The 19,323-nt window shown below is 43.2% G+C and overlaps 1 protein-coding gene across 1 annotated transcript in view; it reads right to left on the bottom strand.

Moving 5' to 3' along the window:
* The window catches only part of LOC123500093 (obscurin-like), a 191,166-nt gene that overhangs the window by 8,403 nt on the left and 163,440 nt on the right, over nucleotides 1-19,323 (bottom strand). The window contains 12 exon segments of the mRNA XM_045248747.1: nucleotides 80-279; nucleotides 746-912; nucleotides 2,675-2,839; nucleotides 3,986-4,287; nucleotides 5,322-5,497; nucleotides 6,184-6,348; nucleotides 14,626-14,767; nucleotides 15,693-15,911; nucleotides 16,905-17,029; nucleotides 17,423-17,546; nucleotides 18,216-18,333; nucleotides 18,872-18,977. Coding sequence (XP_045104682.1) covers nucleotides 80-279; nucleotides 746-912; nucleotides 2,675-2,839; nucleotides 3,986-4,287; nucleotides 5,322-5,497; nucleotides 6,184-6,348; nucleotides 14,626-14,767; nucleotides 15,693-15,911; nucleotides 16,905-17,029; nucleotides 17,423-17,546; nucleotides 18,216-18,333; nucleotides 18,872-18,977 — 2,009 coding nt within the window.

Raw genomic sequence — 19,323 nt, 5'->3', positions numbered from 1 at the left:
CACACACACACACACACACACACACACACACACACACACACACACACACACACACACACACACACACTCAGTCACTCACCTGTACGCCTCCAACAGCTGCACAATGCGTTCGTGTCTCATGCTGCTGTGTATCTCGTATTCGTGCTTCACTTGGCTCTCCCTGTCCTTGTTTTGCAGCACCTTGAGGACAAACGTGCGCTGGTCGTCGCTTCTCACACACTTAGCAATCGTACCAAACCTCCCCCGAGACACTTCCGCCACGGGATTGTACTTTCTGATCTGTGGACGGGAAATATGGTTTGTTTTTCTGGGTTTTTGTGGGTTTATTTATTTATTTTGTTGTGTTTGGGTAGTGGTTAAGAATTTTTGTGTGTGTGTGTGTGTGTGTGTGTGTGTGTGTGTGTGTGTGTGTGTGTGTGTGTGTGTGTGTGTATTGTGTTTTTTTTATTTATTTTGGGTTGTATAAAGAGTTTTATATATGTGAAGGGTTTGTGTGTGTGTGTGTGTGTGTGTGTGTGTGTGTGTGTGTGTGTGTGTGTGTGTGTGTGTGTGTGTGTGTGTGTGTGTGTGTGTTTTATTGGTTGTTATGTTCAAATTTTGACTCGTGAGTTGTAATCACTGACCCACTCACCCAATCAACCAGCCAGTCACCCACTCACTCACCCAATCACTCAGCCACTCACCCACCCACCAACCAACCCAATCACTCACCCACCCAACCCACTCACCCACTCACCCACCGTACCTGCAGCTCAGCATTGTCCCCAGTCTTGAGCTTAACCGGTTCGAGCTCTTTGGAGTAATCTATCTCCCTGTGTTCTGGGAAAGACTGGGGCGTCCTGCCACTCTCCGTCTGCCGCTGTAACTGTAGCATCTGCTGGGACACGGTCATCTTGAGGGCGCCGGTCACTCCTGCAGAAGGCGCCGCAGAAGGAAGAGTTAGAATAGGAGGGAAATGGGCGTTGTTGGAAGGATTGTGGTAAAAGAATGAGTAAGGATGTTATTTTGAAGGATACGTGAAGGATAATGAAGGAGAATGATGTTGTTTTGAAGGTTTATGGTGAAGGAGTGGGGTGAAGGATGTTGTGTGAAGGATACGTGAAGAATGAAGGTGAAGGATGTTATTTTGAAGGATACGTGAAGGATAATGGAGGAAAAGAATGTTATAGTGAAGGATTATGGTGAAGGAATGATGGTGAAGGATGTTATTGAAGGATACGTGAAGGGTAATGGCGGAAAATAATGTTATAGTGAAGGATTATGGTGAAGGAATGAGTAAAGATGTTATTTTGAAGGATACGTGAAGGATAATAAAGGAAAAGGATGTTGTTTTGAAGGATACGTGAAAGAATGAGGGAAAGATTGTTATTTTGAAGGATACATGAAGGATAATGAAGGAATGAAGAAAAGATTACTGAAGGATACGTGAAGGATTATAGTGAAGGAATAAGAGAAAACGATGTTACGTAAAGGACAGGTGAAGGATAATGAAGGAAAGGAGGATACATGAAGGATTATAGTGAAGAAATGAGTAAGGATATTTTGAAGGATAAATGTAGGATGAAGGTGAAGAGTTAGAAGGAAGAAGGGTTAGAGAAGGATGGATCAAGGAAGGGAGAAGGAAGACCAAGGGTTGGAAGGACAGGTGAAGGAGGAATGTTGAGAGAATGAAGGAGAATGAAGGAGAGAAAAGAGAACATTGAAATGGTGAATAGGATAGAGAGAGAGAAAAAGAGAAAAGGAGAAGAGAAGGAAGGAAAGAAGGAAGGAAGAAGAGAGGAGAGAAAAGAAGGAATTGAAATAGTGAATAGGACAGAGAGAGAGAGAGAGAGAGAGAGAGAGAGAGAGAGAGAGAGAGAGAGAGAGAGAGAGAGAGAGAGAGAGAGAGAGAGAGGAATAAATGATGAAATGCTAGTTCAATTCACACAATATAAAAATATCTCCGTCTGTTTCCCCTCACTTCCCCTCACTTCCCCTCACTCACTGTCTTTTCCCTCTTTCCACTCACTCTCACATTCCTTAATTGTTTCCTCATCTGGTATTCTCCTCACTTTCCTCTCATTTCCAATCAGTTTCCCCTCACTTCTTCCTCACCTTTCCCCTCTTTTCCCTTTTCAAATTTCCTTTGACTATTTTTTATTATCCTATCTCATTTTCCCCTCATTTCCTTTCACTCATATTTCTTCTCACATTTCTCCTCACTTTTCCCTCTTTCTCCTCACTTTCCCCTCTTTCCCCTCTTTCCCCTCTCTTTCCCCGCATTTTCTCACTTCCACTTCTCACTTCCTCTCACTCCCTTCACGTCCCTTCAATGTCCCCTCACATCCCTCACTTCCCCCTCACTTTCCTCTCAGTCCCCTCACTTCCCTTCACTTCCCCTCACATATCCCCGCACACCCCTCATTTCCCTCATTTCCTCACTACCCTCACTTCCCCGTACTTTCCCTCATTTCCTCTTAATATCCTTCAGTTTCCCCTCACTTCCCCCATCCCCGTATTCCCGAGCACATTTCCCCTCACTTTCCCCTCACTTCCCTCACTTTTCCCCTCACTTCCCCTTACTTCCCCATCACCTCATTCCCCGTCACATTTCCCCTCACTTTTCCCCTCACTTTTCCCCTCACTTTTCCCCTCACTTTTCCCCTCACTTCCCCTCACTTTCCCCTCAACTGACCTAGGGCGTGTGTCTTGGTGGCGGGGCTGGCGGGCGAGGTGTCTCCCCAACCCATGCAGTTCTTGGCGGAGACGCGGTAGAAGTAAGTGGTGTCCGGCGTCAGTTTGGACACCTTAAAGAACTCGTGGTCAATGTTGTCTGCCACGGTTGTCCATTTGGCCTCACCTGTGAGTAGAAAAGTGGTGGTGGTGGTGGTGGTGGTGGTGGTGGTGAGTGGGCAGACGAATAGATGCATTGACTGAAGTGAATAGTTGTAATTAGATGATCGGTAAACACACACACACACACACACACACACACACACACACACACACACACTCCAGGGAAGAAAATCGTAGTTACGGAGGTGAAAAAAAGGAAAACCAGGTTGCAGAGAGAGAAAGCCAATTCTATCCAGCATTTCCCGCCCATAGAGACCAGACCAGGTGAAGGAGCACTGTTGGGGAGGAGGGTGGGGAGTCCCAACTGAGAGGGTTTGGGGTGGGTAGCAATCCTGTGTACACTTATAATGTCTCGCCACCACAACACCTCCCTAGTGATATTGTTCTTGATTTACTATTTTGTTTCTTATTGGCAGGCTTCCCGAGACCCACAAAGGAAAACTTCATTAGTAGGAGAGAAGGAGAGGGAGAGAGAGGGAGAGAGGGAGAGGAAGAGGGAGGTAGAGAAGGAAGGATAGTTCGTAGAAGGATATGTAACATGGAGAGAGAGAGAGAGAGAGAGAGAGAGAGAGAGAGAGAGAGAGAGAGAGAGAGAGAGAGAGAGAGAGAGAGAGAGAGAGAGAGAGAGAGAGAGAGAGAAATATATAACACAAATCAAAAGAAAAAAAGAAAACTGACACGCACGCACACACACACACACACACACACACACACACACACACACACACACACACAGACACAGACACACACACACAGACACCGCGTAGTGTAGTGGTTAGCATGCTCGACTCACAATCGAGAAGGCCGGGTTCGAGTCCCGGTGCGGCGAGGCAAATGGGCAAGCCTCTTAATGTGTGGGGTGTGTTCACCTAGCAGTAAATAGGTACGGGATGTAACTCGAGGGGTTGTGGCCTCGCTTTCCCGGTGTGTGGAGTGTGTTGTGGTCTCAGTCTTACCCGAAGATCGGTCTATGAGCTCTGAGCTCGCTCCGTAATGGGGAAGACTGGCTGGGTGATCAGTAGGCGACCGTGGTGAATTACACACACACACACACACACACACACACACACACACACACACACACACACACACACACACACACACACTACCCGCCTTTACCCTTACCAACACACACACACTGCACACTCACCACTAATCTTCATCTCCAGCATGTAGCAAATGACCCTCGAGCCACCGTCATCAATGGGAGCTGTCCACTTCACAAACATTTCAGTTTCTCCAACTTGTGTGATCTCAGGAGTGTCGCACGCGCCTGGTTGGTGTCCTGGGATCAGCCTAAACTTGTGTGTGACTTGCCCAGCATCGTTACGCGCCACTACTTTGTACAGACCAGCGTCCATCTCCTTGCATTTGCTGAAGCTAAGGGTGGACCGACCTCCCTTTGTTGTGATGGTAACGCGCTGGGAGTCTGCGGCGATGGCGATGTCGTTTCTGTTAAAGGAAATTTGTTTTAGATATGTTTTGGGTCTTTCTGTTCGTTTTTCATTCGTTTTTTTTGTTCTATTCGTTTATTTATTGCAGTGTTTTTCTATTTAACGTATTCAGAAACGCTTTGCTCCCTCACGATGACTGTTTTCAAAGACTCCAGTTGAAGATTCTCATGTTTTTAACTCCTTCAGTACCACGTCGCGTTTCCATTTTCATATCTGCTTACTATTTGGCAATTTTTTACAGCTTCAGAAACTCATGTACGGGATTAAAATAGCGAAAAGACTCTAGCCATTAATCTTGTGACCTCCGTAGACCCTTCCTAATGTCAATAAGATAGTCTAATCGTACACAAATCTCTAGGTAAAAGAGTCCCAGTATCGAAGGGATTAAGGGTATTTTTATGGTTCTGGCGATGGACTAGTAACATTTCTAGTTTATCATTAGGAAAAACTGTCTTGAAAACCTTACTAATTGTATCTGGGGACTTGAAAATTTGTCGTGGTGAGATAGCAAAGCGTTTCTCAATATGGCTTTATATCTCCCATTTTCCATCTATCCATTTACTCATTTTACCTTTCTTTTCCCTTACCATCTATCAACATACTCCATCCATCCATCTATCCATACACCCAACCATCCTTCCAATATTCCAACCTTTCTCTCTTTTCCTCCTCACTCAAAACTCACCTGTGGACTCCTAATCGCATTCTCTCACCACCGCTTCCCCTCTTAGCCCTCTTGATTAATCCCCTTAGTACTGGAACACATTTTTACCTTGCGTTTTGGGTACGATTAGACGATTTTATTGACATTAGGAAGGGTCTATGGAGGTCAGAAGGTTAATGGCCACAGTTTTCACTATTCTAATCCCAACATGAGTTTCTGAAGCTGTGCAAAATCACCAAATAGTAACGAGTGAATTTGGAAACGCATCAAAGCACTGTAGAGGTTAGCCAATACAAAAGCACTACATTCTTCCTCCCTCTCACTCTTCCTCCCTCTCACTCTCACTCTCTCTCCATCCCTTCACTTACTTGAACCATTGTATACCAGGCTCGGGCACTCCGGATACTGCCACCGTGAGATCGAGTTTGCCTCCCGGTGAAATGGCAGTAGTCTGTGGCTTTTCTCTCATGAAAGGCGCTGTGTTGGGTGTGGCGCCTTCCTTCACCTCTCGCATCCTTTCCGTGAGTGCCAGCCGCGTTGTGACCTGTGTGTGTGTGTGTGTGTGTGTGTGTTCGGTTGTGAGTATGTGAATAGGATAGAGTGAAATGGATATGTGTGAAAGGGGATAGGATAGGATAAAAGAGAGGGATGTAAGGATAGTGTGGAACGGAAGGATATATGTGAAAGAGGATAGGGTAGTGTAGGATGAAAGGGAAGGATATACAGAAAGGATAGGATAAGATGGAAAGGCGGAATGTGTAATTGAAAGAGGTGAATAAAATGTGAGTAGGATAAGAAAAGGGGTGGGAAGGAAGGAGAGAGAGAGAGAGAGAGAGAGAGAGAGAGAGAGAGAGAGAGAGAGAGAGAGAGAGAGAGAGAGAGAGAGAGAGAGAATACGCGAGAGTTTACGCGTTAACTTAGACATACATTCAATACTGACCTTACTATCTAACTTAACTTAACCTAACTTACCTTGGACAAAACCTACAATACTAACCTTATAATTCAACCTAACGTAATCTAACTTAGACAAACATTTAATACTGAGCTTGCAATCTAACCTAAGCTAACCTAACCTAACCAAACCTAACTTAACCAAACCTAACCAAACCTAACCTAACGTAACCCAACCTAACCTAACCTCACCAAACCTAACTTAACTTAACCAAACCTAACCTAACCTAACTTAACCTAACCAAACCTAACTTAACCTAACCTAACCTAACTTACCTCAGTTTTGGAAGAACGAGGGAAGTCGAGAGCACACGTTTCCATTCTCCCTCTGATGAAACTGACTGTCTTCCTGTCGATCATCCTCCTCTTCCTCCTGTCCTCGTCTATTTCCTCGTCCATTACGTCAGTGAAGCGGCGCCTCTCGTGCACAATGGGGATCATCTGTAATGGGCCAGTTAATGGGTGTATTAAGGGTGTTTCTAAGGGTGTTGATGGGTGTTGTGAGTGTCCCTTGGGTGATCTCTGGGTGGCTTAGCGGTAGTGGGGGAAATTTTGAGGGTATTATCTAGTGTATTTGGGTTGTCTATCAGGTTGAAGTGGTGGTGGTGGTTGTGGTGGTGGTGGTGGTGTGTGTGAGTGAGGGGGTGTTCGTGGGTTCGTGGATAGGTGTGTATGTTTACTTTGGATTTATTACTTTTATTGTGTTTACAAGGTTTTAGTTTTATGTGGTTAGTTTAACGGTGTTTTGTTTTTTGTTTGTCCTTTGAAAATATTTCCAAAGATTAAGCTTTGTGTATTCTTTGGGTGGTAGCTTTAAGAGAACTTTCTTATTTTCTTTAGTTTGCTTGTTTGTTTGTTTTATTTTGTGAGTTACTGTGATAATAATATTGTGTTGTCATGCTTGAAAAGCTAATGTATGGTGATTTGGTTTATGTGTCACGAGATCGTTAACACTTGGTCTATTTTTCTGGACCATTCCTTCAGCTGTATTAAAATTTGTTGTCGTGGTCAATAAAATTGAATTTAATTGTGTGGGGGGGGGGATCGTGTGTGTTTTTCACTGTTTGATCTGCTGCAGTCTCTGACGAGACAGCCAGACGTTACCCTATGGAACGAGCTCAGAGCTCATTATTTCCGATCTTCGGATAGGCCTGAGACTAGGCACACACCACACACCGGGACAACAAGGTCACAACTCCTCGATTTACATCCCGTACCTACTCACTGCTAGGTGAACAGCACCTACACGTCAAAGGAGACACACCCAAATATCTCCACCCGGCCGGGGAATCGAACCCCAGTCCTCTGGCTTGTGAAGCCAGCGCTCTAACCACTGAGCTACCGGGCGTGTGTGTGTGTGTGTGTATGAAATTTATTACGAATGAAAATAAACAAGAAAATGAATAAATGAACTCGGTAAAAGGAAGACTATGATAATTTTGGAGTGCTCTAAATTTCTCTTCATTATTATTATTATTATTATTATTATTATTATTATTATTATTATTATTATTATTTTCGCGTGGCCTGCTGGAAAAGTTACCACAAACAATACAAATACGCGGCACTCACTAAAAAAAAAAGAAAAAAAAAGTCTTCAGAATTTTAGCGGTAAATAATTTTGTCTCGACTCACTATCCTTAGACTTTCATCTTTCCTCATGAAAAATTAAATAAATCAATAGAAACGAAAGCAGAAATACCCCAAATAAAACCGTCTTGAAAGGAAATGTTTAGTGAATAAGGGAACATTTATATAAAGAAAAAAAAAAAAAAATAACCAGAGAAAAAATCTTGAAAAGAGTTGTTTAATGAGTAAGGGAACATTATTAAATACAAATAAAATTAACTAGAAAAAAAACAGTCTTCAGAGGAATTGTTTAGTGAATATTGGTATAAATTATCTTTTTAACTCAATTTTTTTACTCATATATATTTACAGGAAGTGGTGGAGGGCTCAGTGGAGGGAGGGAAGGTGAAGGGAAGAGGGGAGGTGGTGTGGAAATAGAAAAAAAAAAAAAAGATTTTCGAGAAATGTTGAAGGCTGTTTCCTTAGCTACTGGCGATAAACACACACACACACACACACACACACACACACAGTTCACCTACACATTATCATCTTGTCATCTTCAAGTTTTCATGTTGAGGGAGAGTTGGGGAGAGTTGGGGAAGACATGGGGAGTTGGTGGGGAGTTGGTGGGGGAGTGGAGGTATCATAGGGGGAGTAATTTCCTTATTCCTCCTCCTTTATTTCCTCCTCAATAATTTCCTCCTCCTCCTCCTCCTCCTCTCTCCTCCTCTTTTCTTCTTCGTGTTTGTATACATGGTTGGAGAGGTGAGGGGAGGAGAGGGGAGGGGCAGTGAGGGTAGTCGTTCGTTTTGTCATCAGCCTTCTTTTTTTCCCCTTTTTTCCTTTTTTCCCTCTTCTTAGTGGTGGTGGTGGTGGTGGTGGTGGTTTTGTTTATTTTTTCTTTCTCTGTCTTCTTTCTTCTCTTCTTCTTCTTCTTCTTGTTCTTGTTCTTGTTCTTGTTCTTCTTCTTCTGTCCCCTTGTTCTTATTCTCTATCTACATCACCACCATTACTCTCTCTCTCTCTCTCTCTCTCTCTCTCTCTCTCTCTCTCTCTCTCTCTCTCTCTCACTACAAGGAACTAATGGAGGTAAATCGCCTGCTATTGGCCAGTTTTTAATCCTCGTCTCTGATTGGCCAATGGAAATGCTAAAAAATAACTCCTCCCAATCCTTGCCTCTGATTGGTGGGTTGGAGGGGGCGGGGTCTGAATGGCGCCTTCCTATTGGTTAGTTTATTTCTCCTTTAATTTCTACCTGGGGTTTATTTTTATTAGAATTTATTTATTTTTTTTATTTATATTTTTGTTTTTATTCGATTTGGTTTGAGAAAGTGTGTGTGTGTGTGTGTGTGTGTGTGTGTGTGTGTGAGAGAGAGAGAGAGAGAGAGAGAGAGAGAGAGAGAGAGAGAGAGAGAGAGAGAGAGAGAGAGAGAGAGAGAGAGAGAGAGAGAGAGAGAGAGAGATAGATAGATAGATAGATAGATAGATAGAGAGAGAGAGAGAGAGAGAGAGAGAGAGAGAGAGAGAGAGAGAGAGAGAGGTAACTGTAGTATTCATTTATAGAAAACGAGGAGAGGGGAAAACTTAAAATCAAAGAAAACGTAACTGGGAACTATTTTCAGCGGTGACTTAAGTAAATGTGTTTATTGATGTCATTTATTTATTTATTTATTTGTTATTTCTTATTTATTCATTTATTTATTCCCATTTTTTTTCGTATTTTATAACTGTTTGGGTTTATTTATTTATTCATTTATTTATTTCATTTATTTGAGTTCATCTTCTATTTTTGTCTCGTTTTTTCTTTCACTGTTTTGTTTTCGTTTGGGAAAGAAAACGGAGGCTGGTCGTTCGCATCTGCTGTCGTTCGATCACTCCACAACGACCCTTCATACTGTGCTTGGATAGTGTGGGGGGAGGGGGTTCGGGGGGGGAGGAGAGGGGTCACGTGATCTCTCTCCGCCACAAAAAACGGGAAACCGGTAACGAGCGGCCCGTTTTCTACAGTTCGTAAAGAAAATTGTAGGCGGACTACGTTATTATTACTATTATTATTATTATTATTATTATTATTAAGCCGCCGTATTTAATTTCTTATAGTGTTAGCTGAAAAAAAAACTAAGGAAATTGTAAAAAGAAAACGAGGATACGATTTCTACAAGCATGCAAGTTACTATTAAAGAAAACGGGCTTATTTAATGGGCAGCTATGCTATTCTAATTCATGCAGTTTTTATTTATACATTTTCTGTAGAGGGGGAAGGTAAGGAAGAGCGGAAGGAGGGGAAGGATGAGGGAAAGAAGAAGAGAGAGAGAGAGAGAGAGGACGTGTTAAATAGAGAAAAGAGGAAAAGAGAGGAAGATAGAGAGAGAGAAAAGAAAAAGACGAAAGAATGAGAGAAGTAAAGAAAAGAAAATGAGAAAAAGGTGAAAGAAGGGGAAAATTGATTAAAGAGGGGAAAAGTGAGGGAAGAAGAGAAATGAATGGAAATAATGGTGAGGATAGACAAGAAAGGAAGGAAAAGAAGAAAAGGGGAAAAATAAGAAAAAAAGTCAATAAAGAGGGAAAGGAGAAATAGAAAGGAATAAATGGGAGTAATGATGAAGAGAGAAGAGGAAAAAAGTCAATGAAGAGAGGAAAAGTGAGAAAATGAATAAATGGGAATAATGAGGGGAAACAGAGGCGAAGAAAGGTGAGGTGGGGTCAGGTCAAAGGTCACTCCTGGAGATACTCTGGATTGCCCCACAGAGGACGTGAGGAGTCAGCTTGATGGGCGAGGTGGGCGTGGCTGGCGTGGGTAGCTGGGGAGATGGGGCGTGGGAGGGAGGAAGGCCTTGGGGAGGAGGCACGAGAGGAGTGGGTGGGGGGAAAGCCTTCAATCTGCCACTGTCGTCTTGTCGCCCTTGCTTCCGCCATTACACGCTCATTAAACCCCACAAGGCTCTCGCGGTGCTCCTCCTGCTGCGTCTGCTGGAGGAGGCGGTGCTTCTCCTGCTGGTAGTGCATCTGCTGAAGGTGGTGCTGCCTCTCCTGCTCTTGGTGGTGAAGGTGCTGCAGATGCTCAGGCGGCAGGAGAAGATGTGGCGGCGGTGGTGAAGGTGGTAGATACGGTGGTGGTGGTGGTGGCGGTAGGAGATGCATTTGTTCCATGGCCTGCTCTTGCTGGTGCTGTATCTCCCGGTCCTTCTGCTCCATCATCTCCTCGTACATCTCCTCGTCCTCCTGCTGTAGTCGCCGGAACTCCTCCCGAAGGCTGTGTAGCGTGTCTATTGACTTCTTCCTCTTCGCCAGCACCGCCTCCACCTTCTTCTTCTCCTTCCGCCACGTCATAAACTGCGACGGTTTCACGGGTTCACTGGGGCGGCTCGGGGCGGAGCGGGGATCTGGGGTGCGGGGTGTACGGCGGGTGGTGGTGGTGGTGGTTGTGGTGTCCTCCTGTAGAATTGCGTGCATTTGGTTGTGAGTATCTATGTGCGTGTGTGTGTGTGGCCTCAGGTACACAGACGCACATTGGAGAGGGGAACATGTAGGTTTTAGAGAGGGGAAGGATGAGGGGAGGATGAGTGTAAGATTGAGGACAAGTAGAGGATGAGGAAGAAGTAGAAGGGGAAGTAGAAGAGAGGGGATTAGTGAGGGATTGTGGGTGAAGGAGAGAGAGATAGGGAGAGGCAATAAGCGAGGAGGGAAAGATAGGTCACGGAAAGGGAGAAATGAGAGAGAGAGAGACTAGTAAGTATAATTGTGTGTGTGTGTGTGTGTGTGTGTGTGTGTGTATTGAGGGATGGAGGAAGGACAGGTGTGAAATAGCTTTAATCAACAGGGAGGGAAATGGAGGGGGGTACCTGACCATACCCAGCCGTGGAGGGAAGAGTGGAGGAAGATGGAGGGAAGTGGAGGGAAGTGGAGGGAAAGTGAGAGTCTTACCTTTAAATTCACAAAGCTTTGGGGTTATCTGACCTTACCCAGCAGTGGAGGGAAGGTGGAGGGAAGTGGAGGGAAGTGGAGGGAAAGTAGAAGTCTTACCTTTAAATTCACAAAGGATGGGGAATGAAGTCAATAAATTTAAGTCGGTATCAACTTTAAATTATTTCCAGGTGAGACTAATTAACGTTACCTGCTTGTTACCTATTAATAACTGACCTGACCCATTAATGCACGTAGGTATGAGGAGAGAGGGAGAGGTGGGAGAGAAACTGCGCATGTACGTATGTGTATATGTGTGTGTGTGTGTGTGCGTGTGTGTGTGTGATGAAAAGGACAGGTATGTTGTCAGAATTAGAGAGGAAAGAGGCAGGTATTTAAAAAGCAGTCAGATCACCCCGTTTTCTTTCTCATAGTCCGAATTTCAAGGGAGGAACTCAAGTCTTTTGCGTCTGGTGTCTTGTAGGAGAGAGATAGAGAGAGAGAGAGAGAGAGAGAGAGAGAGAGGTAAGGTAGGAATTAATAGAGAAGGTTGATTGTGGATGAGGAATGATGGAAATGAATAATGAAGGAAGGAAACAGATGATAAATGAATAAATGGGGTGAATTGAAAGACAAATTGAAATAGGAGGAAGAGAAGAGAGAAAGAAGAGAAAGGAGAAGAGAAAATGAGGAAAAGAAAGAAGAGTAAAAAAAACGAAGAGAGGGAAGAGATATGAAGATAATTACGAGAAAAATGCGAATAAGAAGAAGAAGAGAGAGAGAGAGAGAGAGAGAGAGAGAGAGAGAGAGAGAGAGAGGGAGAGGGAGGGAGAGGGTTAGACGTAAGGACAAAATAAAATAGTTAGGCCTTTAAACATGCACAGTGTTGATGAGAAAGGTAAACCAGGTGTGTTATCTACCTGAGAGAGAGAGAGAGAGAGAGAGAGAGAGAGAGAGAGAGAGAGAGAGAGAGAGCAGGCATATTCTCCCAAAAAAATGCAACTTAAAATAATAAAAAAGACTTAATAGAAAAAAATATATATATATACAGAGAAAAGGAAAAAAAAAAGAAAACGGGAAAAAAAGAAAGCGGGAAGTGTATTGGACAGCGTGTCACTCTTAAGAAAAATGAAAAAAAAACATGCATAAGAAAAATAAATAAAATAAATAAAAAAAATAGGAAAAAAATAAACGAAAGAGGAAAAAATATCAAGTAAAAAAGAGAATTAATAATGAAATAAATAGATAAACTTATAATTAGAGGAAAAATAGATAAAAATAATAATAATGGAGATAATTAAATTAGATGCAACATAAGATAATAATAATGCATTCATAATAACCAGAAAGGGGAGGAGGAGGAGGAGGAGGAGGAGGAGGAGGAGGAGGAGGAGGAGGAGGAGGAGAGGAGAAGGGTAAAGAAAAGGAGAAAAAAAGGAAGAAGGGAAAGAGAAGGAGGAAGAGGAGAAAGAGAAAGAGGAGGAGGAGGAAGAGCAAGAGGAAGAGGAACATGTAGAGGAGAAGGAAGACGAAGAAGACGACGAGGAGAAGGAAGAAGAAGAGGACGAGGAGGAGGAGGAGGAAAAGGAGGAGGAGGAGAAGGAGGAGGAGGAGGAGGAAAAAAAACAGCATGCAATAAATAACAAAAAGAAGAAAAAAAAAATCAGAATCGCATTAATAATTTTGAAACTGAACGAAATAAAAAGAGAATATTCCAAAATTCAATGCGAAAAAACACCAAATAAAGAAAACAAGATGAAAACGAAGAAAAAAAGTTACTCAAAGAAAACGGAATAGGCCTGAAGACTTATAGAAAACCAGGAACCGAGAAACGAGGAGGAGGAGGAGGAGGAGGAGGAGGAGGAGGAGGAGGAGGAGGAGGAGGAGGAGGAGGAGGAGGAGGAGGAAGAGGAAGAGGAAGAGGAAGAGGAAGAGGAAGAGGAAGAGGAAGAGGAAGAGGAAGAGGAAGAGGAAGAGGAAGAGGAAGAGGAGGAGGAGGAGGAGGAGGAGGAGGAGGAGGAGGAAGAGGAGGAGGAGGAGGAAGAGGAGGAGGAATACAAAGGAATACAAAGGAATACAGAGAAGTTGGAGGAAGAGGAGTAGGAAGGGAGGAGGAGGAGGAGGAGGAGGAGGAGGAGGAGGAGGAGGAGGAGGAGGAGGAGGAGGAGGAGGAGGAGGAGGAGGAGAAAGATAAACACGTTAAATATTATTGCATTCCTGATACCAAAAATTACCGAGAGAGAGAGAGAGAGAGAGAGAGAGAGAGAGAGAGAGAGAGAGAGAGAGAGAGAGAATGTCAGTTGCATTATTCAATTTACCAAAGCTTTAGTTGAAAATGCCAAGCAAAAAGTGAAAAGAAAACGGAAACAACACATAGAAAACGGGTTTGAGGTTACTTACTACAGCGCGGGGTTGCCTACTTTGTCTGGGCGTGGCTGGGGGTGTGGGGGCGCGCGGGCACGTGGGAAGGGAACTGCACAAATAAAACTTAAAAATCCCTAAATAAAATAGTCTTCCTTTAAAACCGATTGAAAGAAAATGGGATTACAGTGATACGTTTTCTTTTTTCATTGTTTTCGTTTATTTATTCGTTTTATTTCGTGTTTATCTATTTCGTTTCGTCCGTTTTTTCTTCGTTTTCGTGCGTGAAGAAAACGGGAGGTGGCTTCCGTACGTGTCATAGAAAACGGATCAGGCCTCGTAGAAAATGGGAGGCAGCTGCTTGGAAAAATAAAAAAATAGATATAAAAAAGAAATTAAGTCAATAGAAAACGGAAACCTTGAGAAAAGAAATCTGAGGGAATTTTTTTATTTTCCCATTTTTTTTCATTTCCCCTAAAAAATAAGAAATAAAAAGAGAAAATTAAAGAAAAAAAAATTGAAATGAAATAAAAACCAAGACAAACTTTAAAATAATTATAAAATTCAACATTTTTTGTATTTTTTAGGAATGTAAGAGAAAAGAAAATGTAAAATAAAGATGAAGAGAGAAAATAATGTAAGAAGAAAGAGAGAGAGAGAGAGAGAGAGAGAGAGAGAGAGAGAGAGAGAGAGAGAGAGAGAGAGAGAGAGAACAAGAACGAAAAATAAAACAAAACCACGAAACTTGAACGAAACCAAAAAAAAAAAAAAAAAAAAAAACACCAATTTATCACCACGATCCTCACACAACCACTACGATTCTTCCACGACCCTCCCACGACTCTCCCACGATCCTCTCACGATTCTCTCACGACCACTTACCGAATAGTCGTAGTCGTTCTTCCTGAGGTTCATAGCGAAGGATGGGGATCTGTCCTCGGCCACCTTCATGTAGGATCTCAAACGACAAGGGAACTCTACATCCTTAAGCTGCAGGAGATAGGTGTCTGGGCCCATCTGGTAGCTGTAGGGAGAGTAGTAGTAGTAGTAGTAGTAGTAATAGTAGTAGTAGTAGTAGTAGTAGTAGTAGTAGTAGTAGTAGGAGGAGGAGGAGGAGGAGGAGGAGGAGGAGGAGAAGGAGAAGGAAGAGTAGTGGTAGTAGTAGTAGTAGTAGGAAGAGAAGGAGTAGAGTAGTAGGAGGAGGAGGAGGAGGAGGAGGAGGAGGAGGAGGAAGAGGAGGAAAAGGAGGAGAAGTAACGTTTTTTTTCTATTTTAATTTTTATCTGGTGTTTATTTCTCTCTCTCTCTCTCTCTCTCTCTCTCTCTCTCTCTCTCTCTCTCTCTCTCTCTCTCTCTCTCTCTCTCTCTCTCTCTCTCTCTCTCTCTCTCTCTCTCTCTCTCTCTCGTTATCTCCTCTTCCCATTTCATTCCTTTTTCTCCTTCCCTCTCCTTTCGTCTTGTGTTCTCCACTTACTTCTAATCCTCTTATTTTTTTTCCTCTCCTTTTGGTAAAGTGTCCTCTTCCTTTATCCTCCTCCTCCTCCTCCTCCTCCTCCTCCTCCTCCTCATCTTCCTCTTCCTTCTCTTTTATCCAGCTATTATTACCGTCATTAACACTCTCTCCTCCTTCCTGCTGTTTTGTTTCCTTAATCACCTATTCTCTCTCTCTCTCTCTCTCTCTCTCTCTCTCTCTCTCTCTCTCTCTCTCTCTCTCTCTCTCTCTCTCTCTCTCTCTCTCTCTCTCTTCATTCCACATCCTTTACTCCTGCACTCCACATCCTTCCCTGCCTTTTCTCTTACTCCCTCTCTCCTACTTGCTATCCTTCGCTCCTTCAGTTACTCATTCACTCCTCCACTCCTTCACTCCTTCACTTCTTTACTCCTTCACTCCTTCACTCCTTCACTCCTTCAGTCACTCATTCCTTCACTTTTTTCACTCCTTCACTAACTTGCTGTCGTTCTTGAAGACATCCAGCTCGTAGGAATAGTCCCTCTCTGGGATGTGGTACTCCTCTGGGGGCTTGGAGGGGATAATTTCTCTCTCTGGGGACTCTGGGGGCGTGTACAGTTCCCCGGGAGGATACACCATCTTGCTGGGGTGCGTGAAGCAGGAGGCGAGGGTGCGGCGGCGGAACCAACGCTTGCAGGAGGCGTTGGCATACCAGTCTCTGCAATTGTACACGGTCTGGTTAGGTTTGGATGTGCTGGGCTTGTGTTCGGGGCCTGGGAGGAAAGTACAGGGAATAGAATTGTGTCGTGGATGGGCCGGGTTTAGATGGGCGTGGGAAAGGTTGATGGAGGCTTGGATAACGTACTGTAATTTTTTTGTTGAGGTGGGCGTGGGAAAAAAAGTGGCTAATGTGGGAATAGTAGTTTTTTATTTTTTTTTTGTTGAGATGGGCGTGGGAAAAATTAGTTAATGTGGGAAAAGTAGTTAATTATGTTTTTGTTGAGATGGACGTGGGAAAAAAGTATCTAGTGTGGGAAAAGTACGGTTAATTATGTTTTCGTTGAGATGGGCGTGGGAAAAATTGATGAATGGTGGGAAAAAGTACACTGATTTGTTTATTTTTTTGTGATAGGCGTGAGAAAAATATGGCTAGCGTGGGAAATATTGATGAAACTAGAAAATAAGAACACCGTGTAGAAGAACAGCCATGTAGCCAAACCTTAACACAGGAAGCCAGTAAGTGAAGCTGCATAAAGCTAATAGGCCCATATACGTGACACTCCCACTAACAAACACCCTCTGGCATTTCTAAATCATATCACCGGCTTTCTACACCACACATCTCACTCACATCAAACACATTACTATTACACCACATCTGAACCACTTTACCTGTTTTTCCTTTTCACCTCACCTCACCTCACCTGACCTCACCTGACCTTTCCATTTTTTTTCTCGTATTTTAATTTATTCCGTACCTTTCCTTTCCTCTCTGTCATCTAAAACCTAGCAAGTGAACATCAATTACTACTAAATCTGCTTACGTGTCCCCATAAGAGTATTTTCCTGTTAATGATGCAGAAAATACCACTCGTGTGCCGCTACCAACGTAAAAACACAGTTGGAAACCCGTGTCACGTCAATTAGAGTCAATGAAGAGTAGCAGAGGAGCGGCGCAGAGAGGTGTCAGGCTTATGTATAGACCACTTACCTGAAACGAGAGTAGTACGTCCGCAGTCTGTCCGTGTTGATGCGGTAGGGGTCGCGGGGAAGGTTAGATGCCAGGTCCAGCCACGGGTGTCGCAGGGCGCTCTTCGCTTCCATACGTGTGTCCACCTGGATGGAGAAGGCGATAAGGAAGATGAAGGGAAGTGGAGAAGGAGACGAGGGAGTTATAGTGAAGTATTACCAGCATAGTCTATATTTATTACCACCAATGTGACAATAGTAAGGTGGTATAAAGTGAAGGAAGAGATAGAGATAGACAAGCATTACCTATATAGCTTTCACCACCACCACCACAACCACCACCACCACCACCACCACCACCACCACCATCATCATCATCACCACCCCTACCTAATATAATAGAAAGGTGATAATATATTAAGATGAGCGAAGAGAAGAGATAGAGAGATAGACGAGCATTACCACTATGACTCCTACTATTACCACCACCACCACCACCACCACCACCACCACCACCACCACTAGCGCTGTTCTCCTCACCTTGTAGTCGAGGCATCTGATAATAAAGTCCTTCGCCTCGTCGGAAATGTGAGAGAACGCTTCCATGTCGAAGTTCACCTCGCCCTTCTTCACCTTCGTCAGCGTCTCTCGGTCGTTTTCACCCCTGGAGAGAGAGAGAGAGAGAGAGAGAGAGAGAGAGAGAGAGAGAGAGAGCACAAAATTAGATTAAACACAATACACACCTGTCACTCTACAATACTTCCCTAAATCCTTCAGTACTGGGATTAGACCATTTTATTGGCATTAGGAAGGGTCTATGGAGGTCACAAGATTAATGACCACAGTCTCCACTAGTTTAACCCCCACGTCAGTTTCTGAAGCTGCGTAAAATCACCAAATAGTAACCAGAATGAATAAAGAAACACGTTATAGCACTGAAGACGTTAATTAAATTGTTGATTATTTTTGTTCGTCGACCTTGAAAATAAGCAAATAAATGACAAGATACAGCTCTCACTATAACATTCCTAACACTTTCAGTACTAATACGCATTTTTCCCTTGAGTTTTGGGTAAGATTAGACAGTTTTATTACATTAGAAACGGTCTATGGAGGTCAGAAAATTATTGGCCAGAATCTTCACTATTTTAATCTCCCACATAAGTTTCTGAAGCTGTATAAAAATGAAATATTAGGCAGAATTAATAAAAAAAATGCATCATGCTACTGAATGGGTTAAATAAACTAATATATTTTTGTATTTCCCAGCGCTTTAAATAAATAAATAAATTAATAGATACACAAATAGATTAATGACCAGCTAGACACTTACCTGAAGGGAGAAGTGCCGGTCAGTAGGATGTAAGTGACTACACCAATGGCCCACATATCAGCTGCGTAGGTCACATCCTCCCCGTTGGCGATCTCAGGGGCCACGAACTCCGGCATGCCTGTGTAGAGCCGCTGATTAACTTGTGGCCAGGTGTTACTGTGCGGGTGTCTGGCTGCTTGTTATAGGTGTGTTTTGTATCACGTGTCAGAAGTTGTGTGGTGTGGGTGTGTGTGTGGGTGTGGGTGTGGTGTGGTGTGGTGTGGTGTGGTGTGGTGTGGTGTGGGTGTGGGTGTGTGCTTAATGCAATATTTAAGTTAGTGTTTATTGTCATATATTTTTACCATTTTCCCTTCAACATGCTTTCATTGTTTATCTGTTCTATGGAAGAGGAGAAAACTGGCCAAGGGCAACTTAAAACGAATCAAATAAGGCCCACTTAGTCGCCAGTCCCCTAGCAGATTCGAGAGATTAAGCCAAAAAGAAGAGGTATAAGGAGAGGGAGAAAGAGGAGAAGGAGAAAGAGAGGAAGAGGGAGAGGAAGAGAGAGAAGGAGAGGAAGAGGAAGAAGGAGAGTAAGAGGAAGAAGGAGAGAGAGAGAGAGAGAGAGAGAGAGAGAGAGAGAGAGAGAGAGAGAGAGAGAGGGGGGTGAGGCTTACCGTAGTCGAGTGGATAAACATTGTTGATTCTGATGTGGCGAGCGAGAGACAAGTCAGCCAGTTTGATCTCCATGCCATTAGGACGAACCAGGAGAATATCACCCACCTGAGAGAGAGAGAGAGAGAGAGAGAGAGAGAGAGAGAGAGAGAGAGTTACTTTATCAGCTGTACTTAATATTGATACCGGTAACATCTTAATACCACAACCAGAGTCAGTAAACCGTGAACTGATGATGAAAACTACGAAGATAGAGCAAAAAGTAGGTAAATTAGTGAAGAAAAATAAAAAGAGCAAAATCTACGTAAATTATTGAAGGAAAAATAAAAAAGACTAAAATAAATAAATCAAGAAAAAATAACAAATAAACGACGAAAAATAATAATAAAAATAAAAGAAAGGAATAGAAAAAATAGCAAGAATGACGTATGTTGATGCCAAGGTACACAAATTA

The sequence above is a fragment of the Portunus trituberculatus genome, chromosome 8, assembly GCF_017591435.1.
Source record: "Portunus trituberculatus isolate SZX2019 chromosome 8, ASM1759143v1, whole genome shotgun sequence".
Lineage (NCBI taxonomy): Eukaryota > Metazoa > Arthropoda > Malacostraca > Decapoda > Portunidae > Portunus > Portunus trituberculatus.
Note: the sequence above shows the minus strand (reverse complement) of the source record. Positions and strands in the feature narration are given on the sequence as shown.